Raw genomic sequence first — 16,619 nt, 5'->3', positions numbered from 1 at the left:
GTGTAACTAGAGAGGGAAGAGCCCTGGTGGTTAAGGCAATGGGCTGGGACGCGGGAGACCTGGGTTCTGTTCCTGGCTCTGCCATAGCCTCCCTGGGCGTCATTCAGTCTCTCTGGGCTCCAGTTCTCATCTGTGAAATGTGAGTAACAATATTCCCTTTGTGTCCCGTCTCTTCAGAATGTGCAGGCCTTGGGGCAGAGCCTGTCCTTACACTGTCTCCCCAGTGCGCAGCACAACCGGGTCCCAAGCCCAGTTGGGGCTGCCAAGCACTATCATAACAAATGTAAATACGTTTTCTGCCCCAGTGGCAAAAGTTGCCCTCTAATCCCTGTTGTTCAGGGTGCAGTAAACCAGTTGGCTGCCGCTGTCCACCGTACAGGTGGCTGCATTACAGTGGTGCCTTTTATATTTAATCAGTAAAGTGCTTTAAGACCTTCTCTAGAAATGTATATTGTGTGAGAAGGTTCCCTTCCTCTTCTCAAGTGAACGCAACCTGGGCCGACTGTGTTAGGAGACTCCTTTGGTCTGTCATTGCTGAGAGGTGTGATTGGCTGGTCTGTGCTTGTCTCACCTGTTTGATACAGCACTCCACATGGTGGCCATGAAACAGCAACAGTCATCATCATACTAACAGCCCTAGTGCTAACAGCAATAGCGCTCTCCTGCTAGAGATCACGTTTCCTGCAGAATCGCTGCATTACGTTCATTAGGGACAGAGACCTACGCAGGGGAACAGAAACAAACTCACTGCTAGCATTTCAGGCCAAGTTTATAATTGCAAATCCCAGGCCTGCACGGCTGGAATTTTGTCTGAATCCGTGTTAATCTCGGCTCAGCTGATTTGTCATTAACCATCCCTACTGACCCCTGTAGGTGCAGTAATACGCACACCAGCCCCACTGCGTTTGTGGTTGCAGGCAGTTTTCCACGCGTTCAATAGGGGTGAATTTCCCCCTAGTGCAGAGCCTATGAGTTTACGTGGGGCTCCAGTGGTGCCTAGGCCTCCTGCCTGGGATGGATTCCCACCTGTGGGAGGAAAGTTCCGATAATTCGTGGGCTGGAGCTGCATGTACACGTTCTGTATTTATTTCTCCCCTGGAAGCGTCTCTGGATGGCTCCACTGTGCTGTGCCCTGGAGTTTCACATGGGTAGGGTTACCCCTGGCACCTGTTTCCCTAACTTCTGTGTTGTGTATCTTCTCTGCTTTCGTTCCTGTTGCTAATAGTAGACAGCGGTGGGACAGTAGTTTTGGTGAGTCAGGATGGAATTCAGAGGCCTCCGCTCAGGTTCCCCAAAGGAGGGCACCTGCTTCAGTTTCTGTCCTGCCTAGAAAATGGTCTCCTCCCTCATGGACAGCTGGACCCACCTCTTTGGTCACAGAGGGGGAAGGTAGGAACCTTGGCTGAAGTGTGGGTTGGAATGCAAAGGCTCAGTAACTGTGCTCTCACCCCTCGCCGACGTGGGCTCCTGGCTGGTGCTGGTGCGGCAGAGTGGTACCTGCCCGGACTTAGTGGCAGCTACAGTTGAAAAATCCCAGGGTGTGAATACCTCTGGAGCCAAGCACACTAGAAGCCCAGCACTGGACAGGAGTTGCGGGTGGTGACGTGATCTGCACCCCCTGTAGAAAGGAAGGCCATGCAGTAGAGGGGAACCTGTAGCCTACGAAAAATGAAACCTTATATCTCAGTGCGTCCCCTTTATAAATGTACCCTGCTAATGGACACATATTCCTGGGCCACAGTGCGGGCTAACTGCAGTGCAGGAAAACACCCGAGCTCACACATTGTCCAGCAACCACAGCCACCAAGAAAGAGCCGTCCCCACAGGAGCTTGCTGAATACAATAGGTGTCACTTTATTTCAGGCCAAGACTCCTATCTATGCAGTTGTCAGTACCTGGGTAAAATGCACCCCTGGACCAGAAGGCCAGCAGCAGGCCTGGGTCCGAAGTGGAACTTGTGCTACCTTGAGCGGCCCTTCTGGACAGGGGTGTGTTTCCCCCTTACTTAGTAAATTCACGTAAGATGGGAGTGACCAGGCTCTGCCTGTTGTCTGATGCCACTGGGCAGTTTTCCTGCAGCCGGAGGGTCACATCTAACTTGCATAACATAAAGCAGGTCGCAGATGCTCTTACCTTAACACACGGGTATATTGACGCCCTACAACAGACCTAGCAATTGGTCTTCGCATGCGATGCCCTGTCTCGAGCGAGGAGTCTGGCCACGCTGCATGTTGGGATCTGCAGGCTCTATGAACCCCATCTCTGTATGCAAGTTATGGTGGCCGGGGCTCTGCTGTTTCAGAGACTCTGGTACAAGCTCGTATCATAGCTCCTACCTCGGGGGTAAACTTTTCTCTCTGTGGGAATGTAATCAAAAGCACGGGGGTCTTCCAGCCAAGCGAGTGCTGCGGATGTGTGAACTCCTAGGTCAGCGGGAGGGCATGTGTGTTCTTGCATTAGACAACCTTTTCAGTGGCAAAGTGGCATTTGAGGTTGCCCTAAATGTAAACACATAGCCTGGCTTTGTAAACAGGAGTTCTTATTTACGTAGGGGAAGGTGTTTCCAAAGCTGAGAAAGCGAAGTCCCCAGGGCTCTTCCGAGTCGGCATCTGATAAGGAAGATGATGAAGCCACGGACTACGTTTTCCGGATAATCTACCCCGGCACGCAGTCAGAGTTTGGTAGGTGCACTCAGTAATGACATGCAGCGTGGCTTGTTGCTGGAGTGGGAATAGCCCGATGCCAGCACTGCTGGAAATGCACAGCACAAGTCCCTGCTGAAAACCTTTCCAAGACAGGGTTTGGCTGAGGGAGAATTGCCTTCTCAACATCACTGGGATTTACCCGTTGCTCAGTCGAGAGGGCAGCAGTGAACCCTTTGCTCTCATAGCTGGAGAAGGGCCCCAGGCCCCCGTACAAGAGAGCTCCGTGAATGTTGCAAAGAATCTTCCCCAAATATTCCTCGGACTCTGACCGAGAGCCTTTTCTGCGTTCACGAGCTTTTCTGGGCACTCTCGCTGCAAAAGCAGGTGGCCAGGAATGTGTTAATTGGGAATCCTGTTTACTTCTCTCGCACTGGTGCAAATCAGGAAACACTTCACTAACCCCAATGGGCCAGATCCTGGGCCGACCTCGGTCCCTTCTGTGCTACTCCAGCAGCACAAAGAGGGGAGAACAATGTCCTGTGAGAAAATTCACACTGGCTTAGCTGACTTTGCCACACCCCTTCCTCCCCGGAGTAGGGGATGATCCTATTGGGTTGCTTGACACAGAAATGGATCATTAGATCATCTCGTTTGACCTCCTGTATAATGGAGGCCAGAGAGTTTCACTCAGTTACTCCTGTCTCTTGCCCAGTAACTTGTGTGTGACTGAGGCACAGAAGAAGTCTGCCTAAGGGTCTGTCTGTACTGGACCACAACACGGCCGGCTGCGCCGCTGTAGCTGGTGGAAGAGAGCGCTCCTACTGGCGTAATTAACCACCCCCAGCGAGTGGCGGGAGCTGTGTTGGCAGGAGTGCGTCTCCCGCCGACATAGCACTGTCCACACCGGTGCTTTTGTCGGTCAGGGGGGTGGTTTTTTCACACCCCGACCGACAAAAGTGCTAGTGTAGACATAGCCTAAAAGTAAAACAAAGGGAAAAGACGCCCCTTTCTATCGCTTTGTTTTGAACCCTCCTGTACCGTTCCCTCACGCAGGGAGTTCACCGTTAAATGAATGATTGACCGCTCCTCTGGCAGAGGTACCTTCCTCTGTCACATGATATAGGACTTCCCCCTAAGGGTCTAACTCCTGCCCGGGTTCTTCCTCCCCTCACGCATTTGTGCCTTTGCCCTGTCTCCACGTCTTTAGTTCCTGTAACCAGTCATTCTCGTCCTTTCCTTGCCTCCCCTGCAATCTCCGGCGCCGCTGGGAGGGAGATGACCCCGAGGACTCCTGCTACAAGCAAGATTGTGGTGATCCCCAAACGCTCTCTGAGCCTCCTGGCCAGACCCCTCACTGCGCCATGGACTGAACCGCATCAGCGTAATGTTGCTGTCACCCATGTTACTTTCGTTTTGCTGCCTGGGCCATGTTGTCACTTGTGGATCCTTGCGTGCTGGGCTCAGCAGCCCCGTCTGGGTTACAGTTTTCCTGATTTGAGTTCTCAGAAGGGAGAAGGCCTTGGGGAGGCCTCGTATCCCTTCGCCTGGTGCCCATCGCCAACACTAGCAGCTGCTCAAGAACGACAAGCAGGGAGGGTTAGGAGGTGCCGAGGGGGCATGCACAAGCCTCTGCCATCTGGAGGCCTGAATTCCTACCCTCTCTTAGCTCCTACGTGCAAATGAACTGGATTATCGCTTTTTATCGTTCAGAAGAGGCCCCAGATAGAAATGGCAGAGGAGCGTCAGTGCATGGTCGTGCTAGAACAGTAGCAGAGCTGCTGGGAGGCTGTCCAGAATGTGCAGGGATCTCTGAACAGGACGCTCATGCTAGCCTCTGGTTGGCCTATTACTTGGGAACACGCAGGAGACTAAATTTGCTCACGATCTCAAACCCAAACCATTGCAAGTGACCATTCAAAGCCCGCCCAGAGAGATTTGAGCAAATGACAACATCCCGGGAGCGGCCTGCCTGCGCTGCCCTGGTTAAGCTCTTGCAGCATCTTAATCAAACTGTTTCTTTTTCAGGCATGATTCTGATATCCTCCCCTTTTTCATATGGTCCCTGGGTCTTTTTCAGCATTCAGCCATCCCAAGCAAGCTGACTGAATGCACCAGAGCTACCCTGGATCTTTCCTTTCCTGCTAGTACATCACTACTCAGCAATGTGATTGGCTGGCAGCAGACCCATGTGGTTTAATACAATCTGCTTGGGAAGATCATGGGTTATTGATCTCTCTAATCAGAACTTTCCTGTCCCCGTCTCTCTCTCTCATCTGGCGTGTGAGCCATCTATCTCCTATCACAATTGCTCAGTGATGTCTTTTCCTGCCCTCGCAGTGCCCCAGGATCTGATCGACACACCAGCCAGCAGCCTGCCTTCCATGTGGCAACCTAGCACCCGCAAGTCCTCCTGCTCCTCGTGCTCCCAGAATAGCTCCTCCGATGGTGGCCCATCCAACGGCTGCAACCACGAAAGGTACAACCAATGGAAGCCGTGTTAATGTGGCTGGTCTGCCTGTCCCAACAGCAGGAATGCATGCACCGGAACCAAGCTGAGATCCCCAGAGCGCGTCAGTGTGACTGACGGCCAGTGATGGGGGAGACATTGGGCCCATTTTCTAAGTCGGGGCTAGGTCAGACTCCAGGGCATGTGTCCGCCCCCCTCGGCTACTGCTCAAATGGGGACACCTTCATTGGATGTTTAAATCCTCAGGCTGGGATGCTCAGGCTGGCACTTAGGAATGGAAAAGGGCTTTGAGGCCAGTTTGGGTTCCCAAGGTGGGGCGTGGGTGGATGTTAAAAGTGGGGAACCCTTCACTTGCAGTGGAGACCTGAAGGCAGTTTTGTAGCCCAAGTAGAAGTGAAAAGTCTTCAGCAGCAAAATGACTGTGTCCTAAGTGGGCTCATCCTGTCATGGGCGTGACTGTCCGGAATGGGTTAATGGTGGTACAGTAATCTCCTCACAGGCCTGGCCTAGCGAGCTGAGCACAGGCCTGGGAGCTGGGACTCCCTGGTTCTGATCCCAGCTCTCCTATGTGTTCCCATTGCCGCCTTGGGCAGGTAGTGTAGGCTGGGATTTTCTGACGAGACTGAGGGACTTAGTTGGGTGCCTGACTCCCGTGGGATCTTTGCAAATCCCAGTTTTACGTGCTCTGCCTCAGTTTCCCCATCGGTAAATATTCACATTGATTCTAAATTGCCTTATTCCCAAGCCCAGCCAGCCCTCGCGGGTCAGCGTTGGTCAGGCAGTGGGAGTAGAAAACTTAGAATGAACAAAACATTTGATCAATTGTAAAAAACCCGAGCCTCCCGGCCCTTCCCTGCTTAGCAGGTGCCCACCTCTAGCATGGAACAATTATTGCCGGGTGAACAAACCAGGGGGGAAAGTTAACCCTTTCCCCCTCCCTTTGGTCACAGAGCGGGGCAGGTTGCTCTGTGATAGAATTACTGAGGAGAGGCTGCATTTCCAGGTGTTTGCACATGAGCAGTCGGTGCTGTGGGGTGGGCCAGGACACTGCGCGATGGCTGGGGCCATTATGGGAGCCATTCCTCTCTTGTATCGGATTGGTTTTCTTCTCTCTTGGCAGAACCCCACTAAAGCTCCTGTGTGACAACATGAAATACCAGATCCTCTCCCGGGCTTTCTATGGCTGTGAGTGTTCTCTTCCTCCGTCTGAACCTCGAAGATAGGCCGGCTCAGATTCTCCTCTCCCTTGCGGCTTGTGACAGAGAGGAGAGCTGGCCCAGGGAATCAGGCTGATACCGTACGCAGGGCATGTGCACACGCCAGTGCTGTCAACCAATTGCATACACGTAGTGTGGGGACTAGCGGGTTAGGCTGCTCGTGTGCCAGAACCACGGCCCGCCGTGCTGACCAGTATTGTTTCCTTGTACTCCCCCGTCTGTCCGTATATAAATGCAGACTGTCCGTTCTCCGGGGCAGGGATTCTCTTTGTTCTGTGTTTGCACGGCCCCTAGCACAACGGGGTCCTGCTCCGTGACTGGGGCTCCAAATCACAGGCTTTGGCCCAGTGAGCAGCCATTTGCCCATGATCAGGAAAACCCTCCTGGCAGTGAAATGTATCTGGCTGGGGAATGTCTCCCAAAGGAGGAAGACCCCTTGTTTGTGACTCTTAGAATTAGACTGGAAAAAGCCCTAGAAAATCGGCACTGGAGGCCAGTGGCCCAGGGTGGACGGACTCACTGGCATTCTGGGTCTTTTCTGGGCTTCCATCTATGTTTTCTGGGGCTGCCCAAGCGCCTTGTTCTGAACGAATCCTTGCTCCACCTGCAGGGCTGGCGTACTGTCGACATCTCTCCACTGTGCGAACCCACCTGTCCGCATTGGTTAATCACAACATTGTGTCTCCTGACCTGCCATGTAATGCCAGCGGTGGACTGACTGCAGAGATATGGCAAAAATACCTGCAGGATAGCACGGTAGGGACCAGCGTTCTAGTTGGACGGCTAGAACGCGGCCTAGGCAAGAATTACTGCAACACAAAGCTGCTCTGTGATTCTTTTACCAATGGTTAATGACAACATTGTAAGCGTCTCCGGCAGCGACTCATCTGTGGGTTAGTACAGGGCTGTATCTGCTTGTGTAATGCTGCTCAAGAACCCTGCAACTGGGATCCGGAGATCCAGATCCCGTCTGCTGTTCGTTGCTTCAGGGTCCCCAGAAGGGCACTCGTGAGATGCATGATAGAAGCCTAGCCGCACTGAATGGCTAACATACGGGAGCCTGCCTAAGCCCTTTTGACACTTTTGTTTTTCTTTTTTGACTTCTACATCTGTTTTATTTCCCTCCGTTACATTTTCTATTTATTGCACCGCTTGTGCATTGGCCAGTCATCATTAATGATATGCTCTGCATCTGTATGGCCCTTTACGCCCAAGTGTCTTAAAACACTTTTCAAACGATAATGAATTGATTCAGACGCGCAGTCCCCCGAAGGGGAGCACTGTTATCACCGTTTCACCATGCTGCAAGAGTGGCACAGTGTGGTCAAGTGACATGCCCAAGGCTGCATAACGATGCTGTGCCAGAGCCCAGGAGCCCTACCTACCTAGACCATGGCCCTGTCTCCAGCTCTCGCTCTGACTTGCTGTGACTTGCCTACACCACTGCCGGGGGGCAGCTCGGCCAGGGGTAGCAATGGTGGGATCACTAGTGTAAACGGGGCACAGGTGTTTTTACCACAGCAGGGTTGAGTGATGTGGTGCTGGAGGTGCGAACTCCGCCCCGGGGCTGCTGCTACGGAGCTGCATTGTTGGCCATGCAAAGCACGAGAATGACCTTGGCCAGATCACTTTTTCTTTTGTGTCGCATCTTCCTCCCCTCTGCTGCTGCTGCACAGGGGCCCTGCCTGGCTTAACGAAGGCCCTTGAAGGCCAGCGTTTTCCCAAGTGCCCCCTAGCTTCAGGTGCCTCTGTTTTGTTTCAGGCTGAGCGCTGGAGTTCAGGGTTTGGGGTGCTCAGCACCTTGGAAAAACTTCAGGCCCTGGGTGTCCAAGCCCGGCCCCCAAAGGAGTGCATGCTATGGGAAAGTTGTGCCCCAGAGATCCTGGGGTGCTGTCAGGGGCTGCAAAAGGGCAGGGATTGTTGTTGCAAATGGCAGCCAACTGGTTTCGGTCCTGCCCAGGGCCTTTCAGTAACTGGCTGAGCTCTCCCCGCAGAGTTACGAGGAGCAGGAGTTGTTACGGCTCATCTACTACGGTGGGATCCAGCCTGAGATCAGGAAAGCCGTCTGGCCCTTTCTCTTGGGCCACTACCACTTCGGGATGACGGGAGCTGAGAGGAGAGAGGTCAGTCTCCCACTGGGCTGGCTGCTGCCAGGGCAGAGACCTGGGGTTTGGGAAGCTTTGGGATGAAGATAGCTGGACAGAGCTGCGGTTTTTGTGTCCAGCCCGCAGTGGCTGAAGTTTTGCGCCACTGGCTCTGATTGGGGTGCTGACAGGGTGGGGAGGGGTGGGCCAGAGGGGTGCTGGACTCAGCAGTGCCTGGGGAAAGGTCTGAGTGCCTAGACAGCAGGATGAGCAAGGGATTGAAATGCTGCTGTCTGGCTGGAGGCTGATCCCCTTCCAAGTGCACTTTGCTCAACCATTTGGCAGCTTCTTGGGGAGGGAAGAAGCTGGCTCATAGTTTCTCCATGATGTGGTGCCTGACGGGGGGAGCTTCTCTGCCTGTGCCACACCGGAACTCAGAGCAGACATCAGAAGCCTTGCACTCAGCCTGGGTACCAAGCGTGCTCGGGGTGTGGGGAGCATGTTTGGGGTGGAGTCGTGCAGAGGGGCAGCCACGCCCGCATTCGGACTGTCCTGGTGGGTTCTCTCTCTCTGAATGCTGCAGGTTGACGATCAGATCCGGGCCTGCTACGAACAGATCATGGCGGAATGGCTGGGCTGCGAGGCCATCGTTCGGCAAAGGGAGAAGGAATCCCACGCTGCGGCTCTGGCCAAGTGCTCTTCTGGGGCGAGCTTAGACACCCACATTCAGAGGATGATGCACAGGGATTCGACTGTCAGCAACGAGGTGAGCCGGCTGAGGGCCTGCCGAGTGGGGTCCCCCCATCTGCCCTGTGGGGGAAGAGGGCTCCTTTTCCCTGGTATTATTTTACTGTTGGCCCATTTCCTATTCTCTCTCCTGCCCTCCCTCTTTGCCTCTCCCCATTTCTGCTCCTCTGCAAACATTGTTCACAATGACTGTTTCACTTCCCAGCTAGACAGAGAGACTGGTCTGACTCCTCCTCTCCGGTGTCTCTCTCCCCTTCGCCTCCCTGGGTCTGTACTGCTCATGGTGCTCCCTGCGGCCCTGGAATAGAGCTGTGTCTTCTTCTAGCCTCTGCCTTCCCCATGGGAGCGTCAGCCTCTGTGATCCCCATGTCCCTGGAAGTACCGAGACCTGCGCTGCAGTCGCGCCAGCTAGCCAGCCTCTGGGTTTGGTTAGCCAGCACCACAATATTGTATTAAAATAGGTTCTATCTGCATTAATTGGCATCTAAAGGGTGGGGTTGAAGATGAATCGGCTGACTCCGCTAGCGTGTGTGCTGGTAGGTGGAGAATCCACCGCTCGAGCAATTGCAGCAATGCACCGAGCTGGGCAGTTAGCGTGGAGGTTTAGGGGCTTGTCTGGGGCAGTGTCAGAGAGAGGGGAGGGGGGCAGTGGTGCAGGGGAATGGAGCCCACTGTTCCCTTCTGAGTTAGTGGCTGATCGGTGCAGACTGTAGAATTCCCACGGGGATCAGCCCATAGATAGACGCCCAGGGCCATGACCATGTTTGGTCTCATTCAGGTGTACATAGGTGTGACCTTTCTGTCCGGTGGTGTCTGAATCTACACGAACTCGCTTCAATATCTAAGGGTTCCTCTTAACAATGCAAAACAGAACAGGTTCGACCCTCCTCCCGCCCTGTAACATGGGAACATTAAACACCACCCCGGGCACCTCTCTGAGGCAACACTTCCCACTCGCAAGCATGGAGTCTGTGTAACAAGAGAACAGTTATTAAAAGGGGAAGGGAGCCCAACACCCAGCATTCAATAGCACGTCACCATGAACAAACACCCGCCCCACAGCAAGGGGCCCATTCAGACCCCGTTTACTCCAATGTTCCTGGGGGCGAGGAGAAAGGAAGGGATATTTTGTAACCTAGAGCCAGATTCTCTTCTCACTCAGATTGGCGTAAATCAGGAATAACGTCAGTGAAGTCAGCGGAGTGACACCCGTGTTGAACTGGTGTAAGAGGGAGGAGACTCAGGCCCGTGGGGTGTATGGACCTGCAGGGGTCAGAAGCTATGGGAATAGCTGACAGACAGGTCTTGGAAGACATGAAATCTTCACTTGGATCCCTGTTCCTTTTCTGCCTCATTGCTGCCGAACCCAGCTGAGTGCCTTTGATTCCGCTCTGCATCAGAGCGATGAACTGGTCCCACAGGAATGGGCAGGTGGGCAGGAAGCTGTTGGGTTTAGATGTGGACCTTGGGAGGGCTTGCTGTTGCGGGACTGGCATGTGGCAAGGAAAATAAATCTAGAGAACAAGTGCCAAGGGCTGGAGGGCAGAGTCTGTTAAAGGAAACAGCCTTGAACACAGACACGTGTGAGGGCTTTCAGTCCAGCTTTGTTCTCTGAGAAGGAAAACTGGAGCAGCGCATCCATACAAGGACTTTGGGAACTGGGAAGATGCCAGCTGCAGATCAGGGCATTGCAGTGCCAGGGGGAGAGTTTTCTGTGCAACAGAACAAGCGACTAGCCAAGTCACCTGACCTCATCCACTGGAAGCAAAAACCATATCAAGGAAGGCCAAAAAAGACCCCTGGGTCAGGCTATCTGAGCTGCAGCTCTGCTCCACTGCGGCATTATCTGTCTTCCTCCTGAAAGAGTGTGTGCGTGTGTGTGTGTGTGTGTGTGTGTGTGTATTGTTGGTGAATCTGTCGGCTAGAGATGAAGGTAGCTGTGTACCCATGTGCTGTGGGTGGGGGAGTAGGGGATATGCAGGGAGTGCGCAGATCCCTTTGTTGCTTGCAGGAGCTAAGCTGACAGCTCTTGCACTGAGCCAGGTGCGAGTGGGCGGAGAATTTGGCATTTACTGCATTTCAGTGAATCATTCCTATCTCAGTGGTGCCTCCATTGTGCGGCTGAGTTACACCTGGCCCATCTCTCTGTTCCTGGGAGGGGCCCTGACAGAGTCCATGAGTGTAGAGGATCACCCCTTCCCTACCTTAAATCTGAAATCTACTGTTGCAAAGTGTCCCCGCGATTATGGAGAAAGCGATCACCTGTCCCCTCCCCGCTGGAGACCCTGCCAACAAGTACAACACCGGGGTGGGCACAGGAGGCTGCAATTTCCTGCTCCTGTTCTGGCTCTGAAAGGTTTTTTTCTTTAAACTTCATTGCGGCATCACATACGTTATGTTTCACACCACTTGCATATGTCACTTTGACATGTAGTGAAAATAGCCCCTTGGTTCCACTCTAAAAAGTATCACTATGTGAGTTATGGACAGATGAGGAGCAGGGCAAACCGTTCTCCCCAAAGCCTTAATTTAGCTGTGGAAGTCAATGCCAATGAACGGCTGTTCGACAGACAGAGCAGCAAAGCATTGCGTGGTTCATTACAGACCCATAGCAGGAAAGCAGCCTGCTCCCCGTCAGCTTGGAGTCAGCAAATGCTGCTGTCGCGTCTTTAGTCCGTCAGTCTTGACAGAGTCTCTCTGAAATTACAATACTTTAGAAACCGAAGAGCGTGCGTAGGGAGGAGGGGTTGAGTCATGGCCTGGGCTTTGGTTACTTATGTAAACTCCGAGGCGGTGAATCGGCTCACTGCTCGCTCCGGAATAGGATTAGACTCTGGCACTTCGGGGATGCAGCTTCACCTCCCCAAAGGCCAGAAGAAAGCAGCTCATCTCACCCTCCAATGTACGGCCTTGAACAATTCACCTGGGACATCTCTTAATCGCCAGCGCTCCCTTAACAAGAAGCCCCAGTCACTGCTGGAGGCAGGCTGCTGAACTCCGGACCAATAACCTGACCCAGAATGACAGATCCCAGGTCCTGTAAATCTGTTGTTTCCCTGATTTAAATATGAGGATTTATCAGGTACAGTTTCCCCCCCAATCCTTGTGTGCAGATGTGCAGGTTACAGTGGTGCTGCTGCAGCGTTAGCTTCACCCCGGGGATCCGGGTGGGGACAGTATAAGCTTGTGCTTTGCGTTTTTCCCTGAACTGTTCCACTCTTCTTTATTGCAGTCTTCCCAAAGCTGTAGCTCTGGCAGGCAAAGCCACGCCCGGCTGCTGAGTGACTCCAGCTCCAGCACCCAGGTAACCCACCCAGCTTTGCACCCTCTAGTGTGACTCCAGCTTGGGTTGATACCAGAGCTTTATCCGCCAGTTTTGAACAGGCTTATATTAGGGGTGTCCAAAATACAGTTAATTGAGCTCAGCCTGCATGCTACTCTGAAGGCTGCGGAGATCAAGACAGAGCGTCGCTTGATAGGACTTGACAGCCAGACCTCCTGCCTGGACTCCAAATGAAAGATTTGCCCCATTTTCTGCAAACTTTGTGCATGTGCCAACCTGGACCTCATTAGCTTCCTGCTTTGGCGCCGTGAGCTGATTTACATATGAACAGCCATTTGTGTACCTAAATTACAACCCTGCTAAACACACAGTGCCTTTCTGCATTAAAATACAGCGTAGAAGGCCGTCACTGCAAGGAGTGCTGGCGGGGCCTTTTGTAAATAACCAGAAACTGTGAATGGCTAGATCGAATGAGGCTGGATGTTTGAAGCTGAGGCTTCAGTGGGCACAACACATGGTGACGTTTTTGTCGTCTTACATGGCCAGGTCCGTGGCAGGGACCTGCAGTTTGGTGACATACAAAATAAAATTCAGCTAATCCTAGAAAATGTATTGGAGCATCCTGAATGGATACTGCAGCTAGAACAGAGCCAGAATCAAGATGTGTGGGCCCCTCTCAGTGGAGTGACACTTCCTCAGGGTAGTGGCTATAACCAGAACGGAGCTGCAAGTGCTCTGCCTCTAGCTGGAGTAGGTCTTACGCAGTGCCTGAATTTGGCCCCATCTCTTACTCCTAACCCAGAGGAGGTCCAAATGCACTGGAGTCGGGCACAGCTTGTCTGCACTGACTCCGCACAAACTGCGTGAGCATCCAAAGCAAGCAGCCGAGTATTCGAGCCGATTTCTTGCCCCCTCTTGTGACGGCCCCTAGACTCGAACGTAAATGCGCTGCAGAATGTTGTGCAACATCGTTGCCCCTAAACGGTTGTTAATGTGATGGGAATGAGTCTAGGTCACTTCCAGTCACCAGAGCGTCTTGTTGTGGGCTGTACTTTAAGTTAATATGCTCAAAAATTCACGATGGCTTTGGGAAGTGACTCTAAAATGGCATTGTGAGCCCCTTGCTTCCACGTCAACCCACTCAGCTAATGGGCAAATCGTGCTTTGTTCCAGCTGCCAGCCCTGCATGCTCATCCTGGGATCTGAGAGGAATGCTGGGGTCTTTCTAGCTCCTCCATTGTCATGCACCGTAAAGACTCTGCCTTCAGTTACACCTGCCCTGCCCCACTGTCTGTTGCCTATGGAGTTGCACGGCTGTAACTGATTTGGTTACATTCTGTTGATGATGTGCAAGCCAAACTAGGACCCAGCTTTCTCTCGGCTGGCTTTGGTGCTGCAGAGCTAGCAGGAGTTGAAAGCAGTGAAAGCTGCTCGTTGGTTGACTCTGAACATATACAGGGAGCACAGTGACTGGGTAGGATGGTGTCACTTTTCAGAGCAGAACCTCACTTTTCTCCCCATGGCATGAAACCCAGGGATTGCGTCACCAGCCAAAGAGTTAGGGGTTGATGGTGAACGCAAAGGGCATTTGCCTGGGCTAAGGGGCCTTTCTGCTCATTGTCTGCACAGGTGTTTGAATCAGTTGAGGATGTTGAACTGACGGAGGCAGATGCCCAACTCGAAGACGGCAAACAAGCCAAAATCCTAAACGGGACGATCGCCAATGGCACGTGTTCCCCTGAGCCTGGCCATCCCTCTTCCCAGACTTTCTACAGCACGTCTGAGCACAGCTTCAGCACTGACGAGAATGCGACGGAATCCAGCAAAACCGGGTCCTGCCACCGAGGGAAAGCCAGTGGGGCCGAGGCCCCGAAACCACAGAGCTCAGCCAATACACTGTCAGAGGATAAGCTGGCGGGGGAGGATCTGCAGGGCCAGGACAGCCTGGAAGGTGAATGTCCCATCAATGGAAGCTTAGAAGTCTTTATTCCAGATGGCGGGAGCACAGCGGTGGTTTTGCCTGACAATGAAGCGGTGGGCCTTTCTGTGGTGGATGAGAGCTGGGCTGATAGTGAAGCTGAAAAGCACAGCTTGGTGGGGAGTGAGGACAATCTGTCGGAGGAACCAGAGATGGAGAGCTTGTACCCACCGCTGGATTCACTAGCTGTGGCTGACTTGGCTAACAATGAAGTTTCTCCCGTCTCCTCAACTGGGGTCACCTATTCTGTGAGTATTTGCTTAGGAATTTCCATCTCGGGCTGAGAGCCAGCAGTCTGTAGGTCCCTTTTCAAATGCAGTTCACCAGTTGCTCTGTGCGACTCACCATGTTAATTCTGCAGTTGCATGCATGCTGGCTACCTCCTTCACAAGCAAACCTCTGAGCAGAGTGCGGTGCACAGGGATTCATTTGACTTTGCAGCATTCCTTTGGGGGTTTTTGGATGAATTCATCTGTATTATTTTGGTCTGTATTTCTGTAGCCAGAGCTCCTGGACATGTACACTGTGAACCTGCATCGCATTGAGAAGGATGTGCAGAGATGTGACCGGAACTACTGGTACTTCACACCTGCCAACCTCGAGAAGCTCCGCAACGTCATGTGCAGGTAGCGACCTGTGGGATTAGGGCAGGAGCTGACTTGCACCCTACTCATGAATAGGGCCACCTGTGTGAATGTAACGGGAAACCCCAAGCCAACGGTGCTGGCTCCAGTGTTGCTCCAAACCCATTTGTTCTCTGTTTTATTGTTTCTCCCCCTAGAAGGCTCCAGTGTCCTAGTGCAGCTCGTAATCAGACAGGGAATTGTGGCTACAAGAATCTAGCCTCTGAGACCCCACCCCCAGGAGCAGAGGAAGCGATGGCAATAGCCTTTAGCTCTTGCTGGTCACCTCAGGTCCAGCAGTGATACAGTTCTGTCTTGTGGTATGAATCCAGCCCGGACCAGCTTGCTGTGTAGCTCATAGTAGGTGGGCTCCACTCTTCAGTGCTAGCAAGGTCCCACAGGACAGCAGCAGACACTGCTTCACCATGTCCAGCATCCCGTTGGGTAACACGGTGCAGCCCACTCACTTGTCTGGTTATGCAGAGTTTTAATGAGGATTCACCCTGCAGAACTCAAATGCTAACGAGGAGTGCAAATGCCAGACATTCATTACATGTGCATATTATTGCAAACAGTACGGTGGTGAGGGCTGTAGGAGTACCTGGAGAGACAGAAATATCTGGGTGGATTTCTGACTTCTGTTGATTAGTCATCTCATGGAGAGGTCATTGTAGATACTCTCACAGATCACAAACAGCTCTGGCTCTGTTGACCCAACCGTGTGAGTGGCAGTGAAAGCTGAAGCGTTAATATTACACATCTCAATAATATGAGGAAAAGAAGTGATTTTATTAGAGCTGTCAGTCTCCTAGGCAGGCCTGGAAGATCTTGGCTGAGATGAGACCTACAATGCAGCAGGCATCTGGAAAGATGGATAGGGTTATTCAGTAATGATTTCCTTATGCCACGAATAGGTTTTTGCGGCCTTCTGTAGTGAATTTTGATTGATTACCAAATCTGGCATGTGATCTTTGCCAGGCTAATTACTCTCCAGGAGCCCTTGATCCAGGGAGGGAGAAGAAGCAGCAGCAGGTGCTCTGCTCAGACAGGCTTTCTTGGGGGCCAGAGAACGGACTGGAGGGGAGAGGCATGTGTCTTTTTTTACAAACTAGTGTTAAACTCTTCACTGTTTTCACCATTGCCCCTGGCACTGCTTGATTCTGATTTCACTTGTTCCTGAGCTGGTCCCTGCTGAGTTGTTCTTGCCCGATATCGACGTGGGATGTGCACCACGAATGTAATGGTTAACCTATCCCCTCACCTGCCCAAGTGAGTCGTTTACAGGCTAGCTGCGCTGGAATGAGTGAGCAAACCCGAGGGTAGGATTAGCAGGGGAAAGTGAAGGCAGCTCTCATGTCTCCTTGCCGAGCCCTGTGGCCCTCCTTTCATGGCCCAGGCTGCTTCCTTAGCTGCAGGGGCAGGTGAGCCTGTGTCACTGTGGCCGATTGCCCGTGGCACTGCTGGCCCAGTCTGTCTCCGTGGAAGGATGGCTGTTCCACGCGGTGGCGTGAAGGGGTGCATGGTAGAGTGTGGAATGAGACATATTCTCCAGGCTCTTCCAGAACGACAGAGCAT

The 16,619-nt window shown here is 52.7% G+C and overlaps 1 protein-coding gene across 4 annotated transcripts in view; it reads left to right on the top strand.

Moving 5' to 3' along the window:
* Nucleotides 1-16,619, top strand: part of SGSM1 (small G protein signaling modulator 1) — a 76,521-nt gene that overhangs the window by 54,001 nt on the left and 5,901 nt on the right. For 2 of the 4 annotated variants that reach the window (XM_034791392.1, XM_034791390.1), the window contains 10 exons: nucleotides 1,229-1,389; nucleotides 2,552-2,681; nucleotides 4,983-5,121; nucleotides 6,233-6,297; nucleotides 6,940-7,085; nucleotides 8,324-8,452; nucleotides 8,997-9,179; nucleotides 12,393-12,464; nucleotides 14,073-14,669; nucleotides 14,923-15,047. In XM_034791392.1, coding sequence (XP_034647283.1) covers nucleotides 1,229-1,389; nucleotides 2,552-2,681; nucleotides 4,983-5,121; nucleotides 6,233-6,297; nucleotides 6,940-7,085; nucleotides 8,324-8,452; nucleotides 8,997-9,179; nucleotides 12,393-12,464; nucleotides 14,073-14,669; nucleotides 14,923-15,047 — 1,747 coding nt within the window. Of the gene's footprint in view, nucleotides 1-1,225; nucleotides 1,390-2,551; nucleotides 2,682-4,982; nucleotides 5,122-6,232; nucleotides 6,298-6,939; nucleotides 7,086-8,323; nucleotides 8,453-8,996; nucleotides 9,180-12,392; nucleotides 12,465-14,072; nucleotides 14,670-14,922; nucleotides 15,048-16,619 lie in introns of all 4 variants that reach the window. The other 2 variants (XM_034791391.1, XM_034791389.1) reach the window with 1 other exon arrangement.

Source organism: Trachemys scripta, chromosome 15 (genome assembly GCF_013100865.1).
Source record: "Trachemys scripta elegans isolate TJP31775 chromosome 15, CAS_Tse_1.0, whole genome shotgun sequence".
Lineage (NCBI taxonomy): Eukaryota > Metazoa > Chordata > Testudines > Emydidae > Trachemys > Trachemys scripta.
Note: the sequence above shows the minus strand (reverse complement) of the source record. Positions and strands in the feature narration are given on the sequence as shown.